This window comes from Colletes latitarsis, chromosome 5 (assembly GCF_051014445.1).
Source record: "Colletes latitarsis isolate SP2378_abdomen chromosome 5, iyColLati1, whole genome shotgun sequence".
NCBI classification, from domain to species: domain Eukaryota; kingdom Metazoa; phylum Arthropoda; class Insecta; order Hymenoptera; family Colletidae; genus Colletes; species Colletes latitarsis.
This window is the reverse complement of record NC_135138.1, coordinates 28662610-28676711: the sequence shown is the minus strand read 5'-3', so window position 1 is coordinate 28676711 and position 14102 is coordinate 28662610. Positions and strand designations below refer to the sequence as shown.

The following is a 14102-nucleotide window of genomic DNA, read 5'->3' as shown; positions in this document are numbered from 1 at the left end:
CAAGTTTTTTATTTTAATTGAGACATGTATTCGTGTCGTTGAATTAGTCAAAGTCAACATAAATTGCTAACAAATAATATTTATAAGTTCTTCGATATCTGAAGCCTGCCAAAATGACAATTTCCGTAAATCTATCGTTAATATCTCTTTACGTATGTACATTTAAATTAATTTGTGTATCTTCGTTCGAAGAAACAGGCATGTTGGTTCACTTTGATTCCATGTCGTTAAGGTTTCTTTGGTTTACTAGTCTATGAGACTATCAATTCCGATTAACTGGAGAGGGCAATTCCTGGCGTGATCGTCGCAGTAAAGCGGGTCCTCGGACGTGCTGTTATTATTCGCGTACGATCTGAAATTAGCGATGGTTAACGAGACGCTCGTGCGATTAATATTAATATCCGTGCTGCTCACCCGACTAGTATCCTTAATATCTTCGCCATGACTCCGTCCCTCTGGCTCGTGTACTGCATGGCTTGGCATAAGTTCTTTATTAAACAGGATCTACCATCGAATCCATGGCTGAAACGTTTTTCAATAGAGTTCATCCAAATGAAATTTATTGTTAAATACGATATTCAGATTTTGCTCCGAATCCATAGAACACGGTGTAGACTTTGTGTTTGTGTGTGAGAAAAAATAACGGTCACGATAATAGAAGCGTATGTTGTTGGTGAATAGGATATTAGTTTAAATGAAGTTTAATATGTTTATATGAACTTTTCTCAATGTTTCATATCCCCTATGATAACGCATGTAATTTAAAAGAGACGCATTTCCCAATTGATTTCGTGTCTGTAAAGAATAAATGTAAGAATTTAAGTTAATTGTATACGTGTACGGTGGTTAAAAGAAAATTTAAGAATCGCCTCGAGGTCTGGCAAAGCGAAAATCCATGATGAAAAGTTCGCAGGTTACATGCATTCTACGTAGTTCCTGCATTTGGAATGCCTTTCGAAAGCACAAAGATCGACGAAAAGGAGGGTTCTGCAGCATCATTTCGCGCAAAGAGATCAAGGAAATCTCCTTTGGAGGATATCTTTTTCTTTTTCCTTGCTTTTCTTTAGTAATTTATATCCTTACGTTTATGCCTTGTATACGAGAAGGAATCGCAAGGAAAGCACTTGATGTTTAGTGATTCGTGCCATTATTCACGTTGCTGAATTCGCGAAGCACAGAAAGCCTTCATATTTTAATTCCTTTTCATTTAGATCTTCAAAAATTAAAATTAAAATTTTAATTGTTTCGACGTATACAAGCTCCATTTTTTGACGCGTACCCAGCCCTTAGCTTTAATTTTATTGCTTCGATTTTTTACTTTGCTATTATTGAACAAATACAGATACATACGTATTGCAAACATGACAATAAATGTGAAAACTTTCCGTTGCTGTTTTAACGTGTTCTTCTGCGAATAAAACTATTCCAAAAATTGTCTCGATCACGGTAGTTCCCTTTAATCTAATGAATACACAAGGTTTGAATCTTTTGCTCTTTCATTCAAAAATCAGGTTTACAATTTATAATTAATTAGGGTGCCCTAATGTGGAACACGTTCTAATTTGGAACACCGTAATGTTAAAGAATCGTGATTTTGATTCGATTACGATTGCCATTTGTTGCAACTAGCGTGCAAAAGAATATTGAAGAAAATGTCGCAGTCTGAGTTTTTGCTACTTATTTCCTTGTATCATACTTTCTTTCTCTAAAAGTGTAAATTCGATGTATTATGCTATTCCATATTAGGCACATATAGTATTTCATTTTAAAAGCACTATGAACCTAATATGGAAAATAAGGAACTCAGTAAAAAAAGTAAACATTTCTTAAACCATTATTACATTTAAAATTTTATTATTACCAGTGAAAAGAGCATATCTATAAATTCATAATATTTAAGTTTTTATAAAAATTCTGCAAGCAAGTGAAACAGCTGTATAAAAAAAAGTATTCCATATTAGGGTAACTGACCTTACGAGTCTCGGTATCAATACGATTTCTATATTATTATTGTTTATCTGTAATTACTGTTCTCTGCCTCAAGTGCAAAAATATCATTATATCTCTCGTATACAAGTGGGTTTTTACCCCGTAAAGTAAATAAGTATCATTTACGAAACTCGAACGATAGAATAGAAGATCGAAGAAAAAATATTACTGTTCTCTGCATTAAGTGTGAAAATATCATTATATCTCTCGTATACAAGTGGGGTTTTACCCCGTATAATAAACGAATATCGTTTACGAAACTCGAACGATAGAATAGAAGATCGAAGAAGAAATATCATAATTTGGAATTGGATATCTGTCAAATTTAAATAAGACGTTGCACCAAGCTCGTGCCAGGGTATGTTTTGATTTCAAATTGAGATCAATCCCAAGGGAAGCCCATCGGATGTGCATCTGGCGTTGGTGAAACGTAGGATTGGCGAGGAGGGGTTGGAAATAAGGGAAAGAGAAAGAAATCGGAGGCTAGACTGCGGAAGCCACCGGTGCTGCACCATTGGCCGATCGGTAGTCGACGCCGGAAACCGTCTGCCGGGCGGCCAGAAATCCATCCGACGGCTTTTTCGACCGACCACTTTCTGCATCGGTTGGGATCGCCAGCGGTTCACGGCAATTTCCCAGGCACCGCGGCTTCCATGTCGGCGGCCACAGCCCGCTGCCCATCCCCTGCATTATTCACGGTCTATTAAACTATTTATTACCTTTCGTACACGAGCTCCGCAGCTTCGTGAACGTCCACGATGGACCTGGTCGTACGAACGGCCCCCGCCGGCAGCTCGAACGCCATCTTGAAACCCGCAGCCTGGGCGAAGATCGTCGTCTCCGGGAACAAAGTGATCTTGAAATTCACCCTGCACTGGAACCCCAAACTTTCGGTTAATAGTTGCTATCCGTTCGCCCCAAAGTTCGCGAGGTAACAATTACAATCGATTTCGAGATCGATTACAAAATCATTGGGGCTATTTGATGACGTTTGCTCCGACTGGAGTGTGTTAAATTCAAGAACCTATTATAGAGGATGTTCTACGATTTTGATAATAATAATAGAAAGCAGAATCAAAAAAATAGTTACTTCTGTTACGAGCAAAATATTAAAATTCGGAAAAGGGAAGAAATTATACCGTTTATCCCTGTTATAGTCGTTTCTGTCGAACGTTTCGTGCGTCGACAAGGGAACAGAGAGACAAAATCATTGAGACTGTTTGTTGACGTTTGCTCCAACGGGGGTGTTAAATTAAAGAACCTATTATAGGGGATGTTCTACGATTTTGATAATAATAATAGAAAGCAGAATCAAAAAAATAGTTATTTTGAGTAGCAACTTTTTAAAGTGAAGGGGTTTGGTTCAAGATGATTAATTTAGTGACATTAAATTCAAAAACAAACGTTTTACTAGTTGGAAGATCGGAAACCCAAGTAACAATTATTTCGTTTAATTGTATTTCTGTTAGGAGGAAAATATTAAATTTCGGAAAAGGGAAGAAATTATACCGTTTATCCCTATTATAGTCGTTTCTGTCGAACGTTTCGTGCGTCGACAAGGGAACAGAGAGACACTGGCCGCTTGGAAACCTCTCGATACGGCCTCCCTCCCCCCAAAAACCGCCGTGGCCACGGATCGTTTCCAATATCGAATCGTCGAAATAAAATAGGGGGGTTGAAAACGGGGACGTGTATAGGAATAACCACGCCCTGTAAGCTGCCCGAGACTCGAGAGCTCGACCTAAAATTTCAATTTCGAATCGACAACGGCGCCCGGAGCCCCAGAATCCGATCGACGTCCATCGTTTCCGCCGTCTTCTTCCTCCGGATGGAAACAAGAAACGGCCTGGAACAATGTGACGGGGCAGGCGTTACCAGCTCCGGAGAATTCAAGCTGTACATCGCCCAGGTATGGCTGTAAGGGGCGCGGAAACCGAGACTGGGGTGTCACCTGGATCTGGCAAGTCGTTTATCAGACAAGCATCCCTCTTCGAGCTTCGCGTTTCTTGGCCGAAACGGGAATGAAAACAAGCTTGGCCTTTGAAGGGGCTGCTATTGCAGGATATGTACCCTTTGGAGACGCATAATTCTTACGATACTCTGTGTTCCTTTGGAGCAGCGTTTCTTAAGGGGTGAAACCACTGCGAGGGCTGAAAATAAAGGCAATTTTCAAGAATTTTTTGGGGCTGACTTTGAAAACTTTTTCTACTAAATGTTTAGCGCTTTTGAAAGTACATTTCTTAAACTACTTCTTGCAAAAATTTTGTGTGAAATTATTAATTATTGTAGTCATAATAGGGACTAGAGTGAGAGGCCTCCAAAAATTTTCAATAACCAACTTTTTCAGATTGGGCGGCTCAATAACTCAGTCAATTTTCATCCGATTTTCTTAAAATTTTGTATGGTAGTTTCTAATACTACTTTCTTCAGATACACATACGAAATTTTTGATCGAATAATTAGTTTTTATATGGTGTGAAAAGAAATGTCGACTTTTTCACAGATTTTTTAGATCTTTTCTTCAAAGTTCCACTATTTTATAATAATTATTATTTTTATAAATTTCTTTGTGCAACTGAAGCTACTGTCTTATAGTTTAAGGAAATTGCATGATTTCTTGTTTTAAAATTTTCAGTGATAAATTACACGTTTCCAATAAATTTTTGGCGACCTCTCACGTCGGTTCTTAAGTCTATAATAATTGATATTTTTATACAGAATTTTGACAAGAAACAGTTCAAGACATACTTTCAAAAACATCAAACATTTATCAGAAAATTTTTCAAAGTCACCTCCAAAAAATTCTTGAAAATTGCTTTTATTTTCAGTCGTTACAGTGGTGTCTAAACATTTCTGACGAATTTTCGCGAGACAAAACTATTCTCAGCGAACAAATTGAAACTTGTGGGAGAAGAGTTTATCTATTTACTATGTGAAGAAAACTTTCACGGTGCAATCTGTGCAAGTGATTCGTTCGACTACCCAGGCGACACATAAAGCTACACCCCTAAATTAAATCCCACGATGTAAAATCCGCTGCCATGAAAGAAAGCGTAGCGAAACGCAGTGTATTTATAACAGTTACCGTCTTCCCTCGCAACTGCCGCACAGTCCGTCATGCTTTAAACAATTATTAGTTTACTTTACGAGTATATAAAGTGTCGCGTAAATATTGTACGGTTATTGATATTTACTCGGACGCGCGGCGGCGTTGACTCGCATGAAAAATAGCCGACGGCGGTCGTTTGTTTCTGGAAAAGTTGCTCGACAACGCGTTAAGATTACAAACGATGGGAAAATGCAAAAGGAAACGACCACGCACGTCGGTGGCGGGGGGAGGGTGGGATGGAAAGCTGTTTCGGAAGGCGGAATACGAAAACGATATTTTTTCGGGATCTTTCGCGTAGCCGCGTTTAAAATGCATTATTTCTGTTTCGGTACGCGTCTGGAATTTTTCGGTTAATTCCTCGCCAGCGTCGAAAGAACGGCGCAAAAACTTCCAGGACGGATTTCCAATTCAGAATCCCGGGAATAATAAAAATATCGCGCTGCGTCCTTTTCGCTTAGCATACAACCCCCCCGCCATCCTCTGGATGTATGAATGCATTCAGGACTGTCGAAAAAGGAACGATGATATATCGCGAGGATGTTTCGACGCGATACACTTCGTTCCAACCTTCGTGGCCCGTTCTTAAAGCCACGCGATACGTATCTTCCGTCTGTTTTCTATATTCAACCGCGTCGCGAACGTTTTTGTATTCCGCACGCGCTACGGGATCGCTCGCTTTCTTCCTTTTAGCGTCGAACGAATTATCCTCTTTACGGGAACATGCATTCGGCCGAACTTGTATCAGCATGTTTGACAAAGGACGACGCGAAACCTGTTTCCCCCGGTTATGCGCGGGTAAATTGAATAATCCTTCACGGTCGTGTGCGGAATAATTAAGAGGGTAATTCGGGGATTCTGGGTCCGGCGGGCTGGGCTATCCTTTGTCCGTACGCCGCGTTCGGGTTCAAACCAAGGAAAACTCGCCCGGCGACTGGTCAATTTTCCAAACATCGTTAGCGCGTCCGCATACTCGTCCGCAAGAGGATCATTTGTACACCGTCTTTGGTAAACAAATCACACGCGATGATAACGGGCACCGAGACAGAGTTAAGTACGTTTAAAACCGTCTGTTTCAAACGAATTTTCTGAAAGGACCACTCGCTCGTGCGAACGTCATTTTGTTTCTTCGCGCGTTTAACCCTTGGCTGGGTTTAAAGTGTCGTAAATTAACGCTGGAACTACCAAAGCAGTCAAAATGATCCATTCGTAATTTCTAATAAAACTAGTAAAGAATTTACTGAACTGAATTTTTGACAATTTACTGCAATTTTCTATGAGATTGAATAGACACTTATTTCCATTGCATTATATTGGATCGTCCCATATGTTCGTATTCGGGTTTTGTACTACAACTTAAAGCAATATTTTAGATATATAATGGAATTTTATGAAAAACAGTAAATCTCTTTCTTTGGCAAAGCCATTGTATAGTCGCCAGAAATCTTCTTTGATTTTTTATTAAAATGTAGTTTAACGCTTTTCATTAAAAAATTGATATTTTCAAATTGTTTACTCAATAATAAGCCTAGAGATGGATCTATTTTATCTTCTATAAGGTTTGGTTTTATTACATTTTAACAAAAATATTCACACAATTAGGCTCAAGTACAATCAAAGAAAATTCCATAAGTCGAGCTTTGACACAATATCCATTTCTTTAAAATTTCTATGAATTGTTGATATGAGTGAATGCCATGTTATGAAAGCCATTAGAATACTTATTTTGTTTTGTACTGCTACTAATTTTGACTATTTCTCGTTGTAAAAATCTGTGAATATTACTGAAAGAGTAGTAAATATACACTCGAAACGCCAATGCAAGAACGTGCATAGTTTCTTTGTAAAAAAATACCAAAGAGAACATAAGGGAACGCGTTTTAGAATAGAAGACCCCCTCAGTCGACATAAATCCAATATTCTAATATTTGTTTCCCCAAAATATTTTCCATTCCTCTTCCCTTCGAGTTCCCCTCCAGATTCTAATTTACCTCTGTCTGAAATTTTTCAGAAGTCTCTGGGTTTTCGGGACGCTTTTTTATCCCTCGAAATGTTATCGTGCGAAGCATAACGGGACGGTCGGTCGCAAGTTTCGTTTCGTCCTTCGTTATTCCGAGGGTGCATATCGCTAGCCAGCAGGTCGTATCGATTCTGCCAGGCTGATCTGAAATTCCGTCGCTGTCTCGTACATTAGGATGGGCCGCATAGCGTGCATGCAGGCGGCCGTATCGTCGATACTCGTCGGTGCACTTGCTCGTAAGTGCACTGGATCATCGCGAGTCGCGTAATTCTTCCGGCCCGCGTACGAGCGAACGGAAGTGCAGCCTACCGCCATCGCGTTGGTGGCCCCAGCTGGCGCATCCCGTGGCCCCGAAAATCGTAAACAGTTTACCGAACGTTACCGAAACTCCTCTGGTTTCTCGAAAATTCCGCGATCGACTCACGCTGGGCCAAAAGTCTTGCTCCACACCCGACGAAAATAACTGACAGATTTTTGGGACACCCTAAGACAATATTTAGTAACTAAGTTCCTGAGTATTGTAGGGGAAGAAGGTGTACAATTTAGCAAAAGAAATAAACAGAGCGGAAAAAGAAACGTGGACAATCATTTTTTATACAATTACTTTTATCATTGGAGTTTAATAACTGTTTCTTGCAAGGGTTTTAAAAGACGAAGTGTATTCACTTTTTGTTTCGATCGGTGTTACGAAAGTTGAAATAAAAATTAATTGTGTAAATATAACAACTACATAAGATGGATGGTCGATGAGCAGAGTTGTCGAAATTGAGGTGTTAATTCTCGTGTCCACAAAATGTGTACTCTTTTGACCGGTGCAGTCGTTGACTCTTATTTCTTTCGAAACGGAAAAGGTGTGACTGTGGCTGTTACGGGTAAGAATTACCGTTTGATGATTTCATCTTTGGCGAAAATTACGTGGGTTTCGTTTGTGTAAGATGGTGTAACTATCGCTTTATTTAAGATTTTACTAAGACTCTTTTTATTCTAATAAATCGGAAATTGTTGACGATCTCGAAGCAAACATCCTGAGAGATACAGTCTGAGGATCATTTAAATAAAACAATGAGCAGCAGATAATCTTCCGTGGTTTTCGTCTTATTACAAATTCAAAGTTCCATCGGTATTATTGGAAAACCCGTTAGGTTCGAGTTAGTGCCACGAGATACGACGAGGTGACTCGATCGTGCATTACAGAGTGCCAGAAGCGCCTTTTAAGGCGAAAATACGAGCCAATGATCGGTTTGCATTACTCCCAGTCTCCTGTAAGTACTCTATGGTACATAAATTTTCGCGCCGCGGCCGCGTGCTCGTAAACAGAGTCGACATAAAGGATATATGTCTTTCGACGACGGATGTCGAGTTAATTTCGACGCGGACATTGCTAGGAATTTTCTTCGTCGTCGAGCTCTTGTTTGAAGGAGAATCGAGTTGCAGGCGCAGTTCTGCTCGCGGAGAATGAATTTTCAAGGAATCGTCGATGAGCGTCAAGCTGAGAAAAAGGAGAGAAATGGCTGAACAACCAGGGTTTGAATTTATTTTGTTTAGATGCTTCGAACGTTGTGTGATTTTGGCAATTATAGTTATTATATTTTGGATATTAAATTAGATTCGAGCTTGAACTCTTAAAAATTTTATGTTGAGAAACAAAATTATTGGAAGTTGGCAAAATTCTGAAGAACTTCCAAGCAGAAGGACACCATGGAATATAGTTTGCAATTTTGTTCAGACGATAGAAAACAATTTGATGATTTCTCAAGTAAATTCTCATCACCAATCTTTTAATTTTTCTGTCAAGCATGATAAACGAAATTTTGATTCGTCAATTAGTTACGAAAATAATTGAGTCGGTCAATTTACGTGATCCATTCTGTGTAGTGGCTTCGAAGGATATAGAAATAGTGTGGGTGACGATAGAATAGAGCAAGATTTAGGAAGTTCCACGGAGGATGCAGAGACTAGGATGATGCAGGGTTCGCAGGACACGGGTAACAGTGTTTACAAGGAAGCGGACAGGGTGTTCGTGACTACGAATTCAAGCATAGATTAGGCAGATACATTACAGTGTAAATATTCCAAGTAAATTGCACCATTCGTCACGGGCACGTCCACTCGCGATTTACAATCAAAAAGCTTCTTATTAGATTATTATAACGATCAAAATTTGCATTCGTTAGAAATCACACGACATGGGGAGAAGAATTGGACGTTTTCAAATTTTATTTTTACGATTTAAATAGAAAGCAGATAGTTGCTAGGAGTGGAGATCTTTACAATCAACCTAGTATTTCTTATTAGATTATTAGATTATTAGATTAGAGATGAAACACTATTATAACAATCAACATTTGCATTCGTTAGAAATCACACGACATGGGGAGAAGAATTGGACGTTTTCAAATTTTATTTTTACGATTTAAATAGAAAGCAGATAGTTGCTAGGAGTGGAGATCTTTACAATCAACCTAGTATTTCTTATTAGATTATTAGATTATTAGATTAGAGATGAAACACTATTATAACAATCAACATTTGCATTCGTTAGAAATCACACGACATGGGGAGAAGAATTGAACGTTTTCAAATTTTATTTTTACGATTTAAATAGAAAGCAGATAGTTGCTAGGAGTAGAGATCTTTACAATCAACCTAGTATTTTTTATGAAATTATTAGATCACAGATTTTTATTAAATTATTAGATCACACTATTATAACGAGCAAGACCTCTATACCCTAGAAATCATACGATATGGAGAAAAGAATTGGACATTTGCAAGTTTTATTTTTCCTATTTAAAGAGGTATTGCTGTCTAGACTGTCAATTTCACGGCCCTTTTTGTGATTTTTTTTCTAATGACAGGTAAGCTGTTTTGTACTGAGACTTCGTAGATACATTTATTCATCTTCTAAGCATGTACAATATTTTTTTCATGGGAAAATATTAAAAATCGTGGGAAATGTGACTTCTTATTTAATGGCTCTTTTGGAAAAGGTGCTCCAATGGCTTCCAGGATTCCAAATAATTTGAAACAGAGGGGGTTAAAGTATCTTCATAAGGAAGGTTGTAGTTATAGCAGGAACCAGGGAGAAGTCAAAATCCTGATAAATAAAGAAATGGCGACGCTTCAAGTTTCGAATTTCTATTTGTTAATCGTTCGTTTGTCTTTAGCGTATCGAAAAAAATAGTAAAACTCAATATTCTTTAAAATCTCTAGTTCCAGCTATAAAGGCGAGTCTGTTGAATATTCTCTCCAAATTTGAAGTCAATCGGTCTGCTAGATCTTGAAATATTATATAAGCCAGTTTAAATGCGTTTTTCTAAACAAGGAGTTATAACTCTCGCAATTTTTAATATTTTTTGATGAAAAAAATACTGTACATACCTATAAGACGAATAAATATATCTGCAAAATGTCACTACAAAACAACCTACCTATCGTTAAAAAAAAAATCACAAAGAAAGGCCGAAGATATGACAGCCTAGACAGCAATACTCCCTTAAGTGAACAGCAGATAGTTGCTAGGAGTAGAAATCTTTACAATCAACCTAGTATTTCTTATTAGATTATTAGATCACAGATGAAACACTATTATAACGATCAAAATCTGCATTTGCTAGAAATCACACGACACGGAGAGAAGAATTGAACTGTTGCAAGTTTTATTTTCTTATTTAAGTGAACAGCAGATAGTTGCTAGCAGTAGTAATCTTCACAAACAACCTAGTATTTTATGATTCGCTATTACGAAGAAGTATCGCACTGTGGAAATTTCGCGTATAGAGAGTCGCTGTAATTTGATCGCGGAACGGGTCAAAAGCCCTTGGCAGGGTTCGATACTCACGAAAAAGGAGCTGCCTTTCCGGAACGCCAGCGATCTGGTGGCTCTAGCAGCGGTCACGAGCTTCCCCGCGGTAACGAGGCCGAGACATAGCAAGCTCCAGAACAACAGTCGCATAATCAGCGAATTCTGGGCACCGGGCCAAGATGTCCCTGCAACGTCACCACACGCGATATTTGCTGCAGCTCGCTAGAACTGATTTCGACCGCGAAATGTCTTCGTCCGATGCGATTGAGTCGGTTTTCGAGGCACAACCGTTGCCTCTTCGACGTTGATAACGGTGCTCACGCCCCACTATTTGGGCAACTTTTCGCTCTACTTCATACGTTTTCGTCTTCCTCCTCGGTTGGCGTTGTTTCACGCTGACAAGTATGATTGGGCACCGATCGTACACGCAAGCTCGACGGGAACGTTCAACGATTCCCGTTGTTACGTATTTTAGACTCGTTGCATAGTTCCATAAGTACACGTAACACAGGTGCGCGAATATACGAGGCGCGTTTGCTATCACCAGCGAATTGGAAACCATTCGCCACAGATCAAACCACATTCGTAGTAATTTTGCTTTATAAAGTGCACGGTTCTAGTAATAAATTGATTACGTAGGCCCACTGAATATTTGGAATGTGTTCTCGCGTGTAACGTTGCACTGGTCTGCAGTTCTCATTTCGTTCATATATGCTGGTATAAAATAGACAACCATCGTTGTTACACACACGTGATGTTGCAATCACACATATGGACGTAGGTTTGTTTAATGCTAACATTGTTACATTTTGAGCAAATCGAAATTGTATAATGACCATAATTGCTAGCAGCAGTAGAGAGCTGAGTAGTTTACATGCACATGCATGATAAACGAAAATGCTTCAGGAAAATCTTGTTTGTAATGTTAAAGTAATCTTTTTCAAAAATTATGATCATTAAATTCAATGCAATTTTTTTATGATGTCAAGTATATACGTGTACTATTATCTGGTGTGAAAGGATTAATATAATTTGTTCCGATACGACAGAACATGCAAGAATTCTATTATATATTTGCTAGCTCCATATTGGAGTTGGAAAGTTTGTGAATTAAATTTGGTTAGTTCTGAGTATTTGAAATGTAGATCCCACATAGTCGGTATTCTTCAAGTTCCTGACACGCCTGTTCTGTTATAACGAGCTCTCGTTCGTTTAATCGTTATAAGATTGAAATATACTTACGCTCGAAGTTGAAGTATCGCGTTAGGTCGAATTCTATTAATCCCACGAACCTAAATGTGATATATTACCTTTCGATTATTCTCAGTCAATACGTGAAATTATTTGCCACGAAAACAAATACTTCTATCGAAAATATAAATCCAAAAACGCGACTATATTCTTTCGGTAAATACAAATAAATATTTGTCAACATATTTCACGCTTCACGTCTACAGTTGGTCCAGAAATGTTAAAAAAGAATTGTTCGATGAAACTTGAAAATGGTGGGTGAAATTCAAGACCGAAAGATATTGGATTTCTTAAAGATCGCGTAATTTTTATTAATCGTTCAAAAATGGGACGCATTGTTAGCTTCCGTCTCGAACGCGAGACACGCTGAATTTCCTTCTGTGAAGCGTCAGACTTAACAGTACTCCTTTGTCTGAAATATGGAACATGCCAGTACCTCTCTCACGAAGACTGAGTTTCTCTCAGTAAACTCCTAAACTGCCTGGAACACGAAACGATCTTGTGCTACCTCCCCGAGTCGTTTTACGACCGAGAATCCCCTGTCTGAAGTGTCGGATGAGTCTGTGCACCGCGCATCCTAAAAGTGATTTGTCTATTGACACAGGCTACGAGATTAGACTGACCGAATGCCCCGTCAAATATTGCAAACACACCTTAACAGAACCAACGTAAAATCAACGCAAACAAATCGGCCGTTCTAAAATAATAATCGTACAAATAGAACAATATTTTCACGAGTACATCGATCGAAATATTTATGGTGAATGTTATTTATTTGAATAAGATACTATTCGCTGATTAACAACGGTGTAAAAATTTCTTTTCACGTCCCCGTTGACACTTTGTTACATCGTCCATATATGACAGAACTTTTAACAGTGGAACTAAAACGATTAATTCTCAAGTTGAAATGTCGAAGAAAATAAATTCGAATAGGCTTCATAAATTTAGGGAGGTTACGGAAGTAAGTGCTACGAGAAGTTATAAGTTATGTAATTTACAATTGTTTAAAATCAAAGTTTCAGCCTCGTAAACAATTTTACGGTTTTAGACAGTGAACGTGTTAAATTGCAAACATCTCGAGAGGGGTAATTTGAACAGCGCTGATTTAAACGGTTCATTTCGTAGAATTATCGCGCGTTGGATTCGCCTGTCGACAAAACATCTCTCGAGCGTCGATTCGTTCAACCCGTTCACGTTCGTACGGTGTTCGATTTAAAAAGACAGTTTCCTGGGCACAGCTGGCGTAGCATGTAGCTGTGTACTTATCGAATAAGGTAGTTCATTAAACTCTGCAAAACGCACTTAGCTCCAATTTGCGCGCAGCGAGACGTTCGGGCGGAATTGGCAGCAGAAAATCGACGAAATAACTCCCAGGAGTAGAGACTGACTTGTCACTCGGCAATTGGAGCCTTTGCAGTTAACTACCTTCGATTAAAGTGACTTCGTTCAAACTATTAAACCGACTCGAGCTCCGCGCGGCCCCGTGAAGTCAAAACGACCGTAAAACTGGGCGTTTAATAATCAATTATTTCCCGCCCTTCCCGGTTCCATCGTTTACTGCCTGGAAACGTATTTATGGACTCAATCTCGGAGTCGAACAAAATACTTGCGTCCATTCTCGCCCCTAAGTTCTGTTAAAAATCTTTTATTATACTCAGGATCAATCGTGAAGATTTCATTTTTAGTATCAAGGTTCCTATTTAATTTTTATTCTAGGGTTGTTGAATTATATCCAGGTTGTACAATATCAATCGTTTTTATTGTAATATTACAAAACAATCTCGTATACTAATTTGAGCAAAGATTTACAAGGATCGAACTGCTATAAAAAAATAATATCGTGGAAAATAAGGAGTTATATTGCTATATGTACATAATAATATTCGTAATGGTTGTGTACGGTTGGAGAAGTTCGAGATGGGAGTATT

General features: G+C 38.7%; 1 protein-coding gene across 1 annotated transcript; it reads right to left on the bottom strand.

Annotated features, from left to right (window-relative positions):
• Positions 1-246: 246 nt before the first annotated feature.
• On the bottom strand, positions 247-11070 carry LOC143342132 (uncharacterized). The gene is made up of 4 exons (XM_076765661.1): positions 10957-11070; positions 2709-2863; positions 415-522; positions 247-352 (listed from the first exon to the last, which is right to left on the bottom strand). Exons 1-4 carry the CDS (start codon positions 11068-11070, stop codon positions 247-249), a joined length of 483 nt encoding a protein of 160 aa, XP_076621776.1.
• Positions 11071-14102: the final 3032 nt, after the last annotated feature.

Bases quoted from the DNA above. Each gene is read 5' to 3' on its own strand.
- LOC143342132 (XM_076765661.1), bottom strand. From the start codon at position 11,070: ATGCGACTGTTGTTCTGGAGCTTGCTATGTCTCGGCCTCGTTACCGCG. The intron at 2,864-10,956 runs GTGAGTATCGAA...TTGGGGTTCCAG, and splicing joins GGAAAGGCAGCTCCTTTTTC to TGCAGGGTGAATTTCAAGAT. The intron at 523-2,708 runs GTAATAAATAGT...AAAACGTTTCAG, and splicing joins GCGGAGCTCGTGTACGAAAG to CCATGGATTCGATGGTAGAT.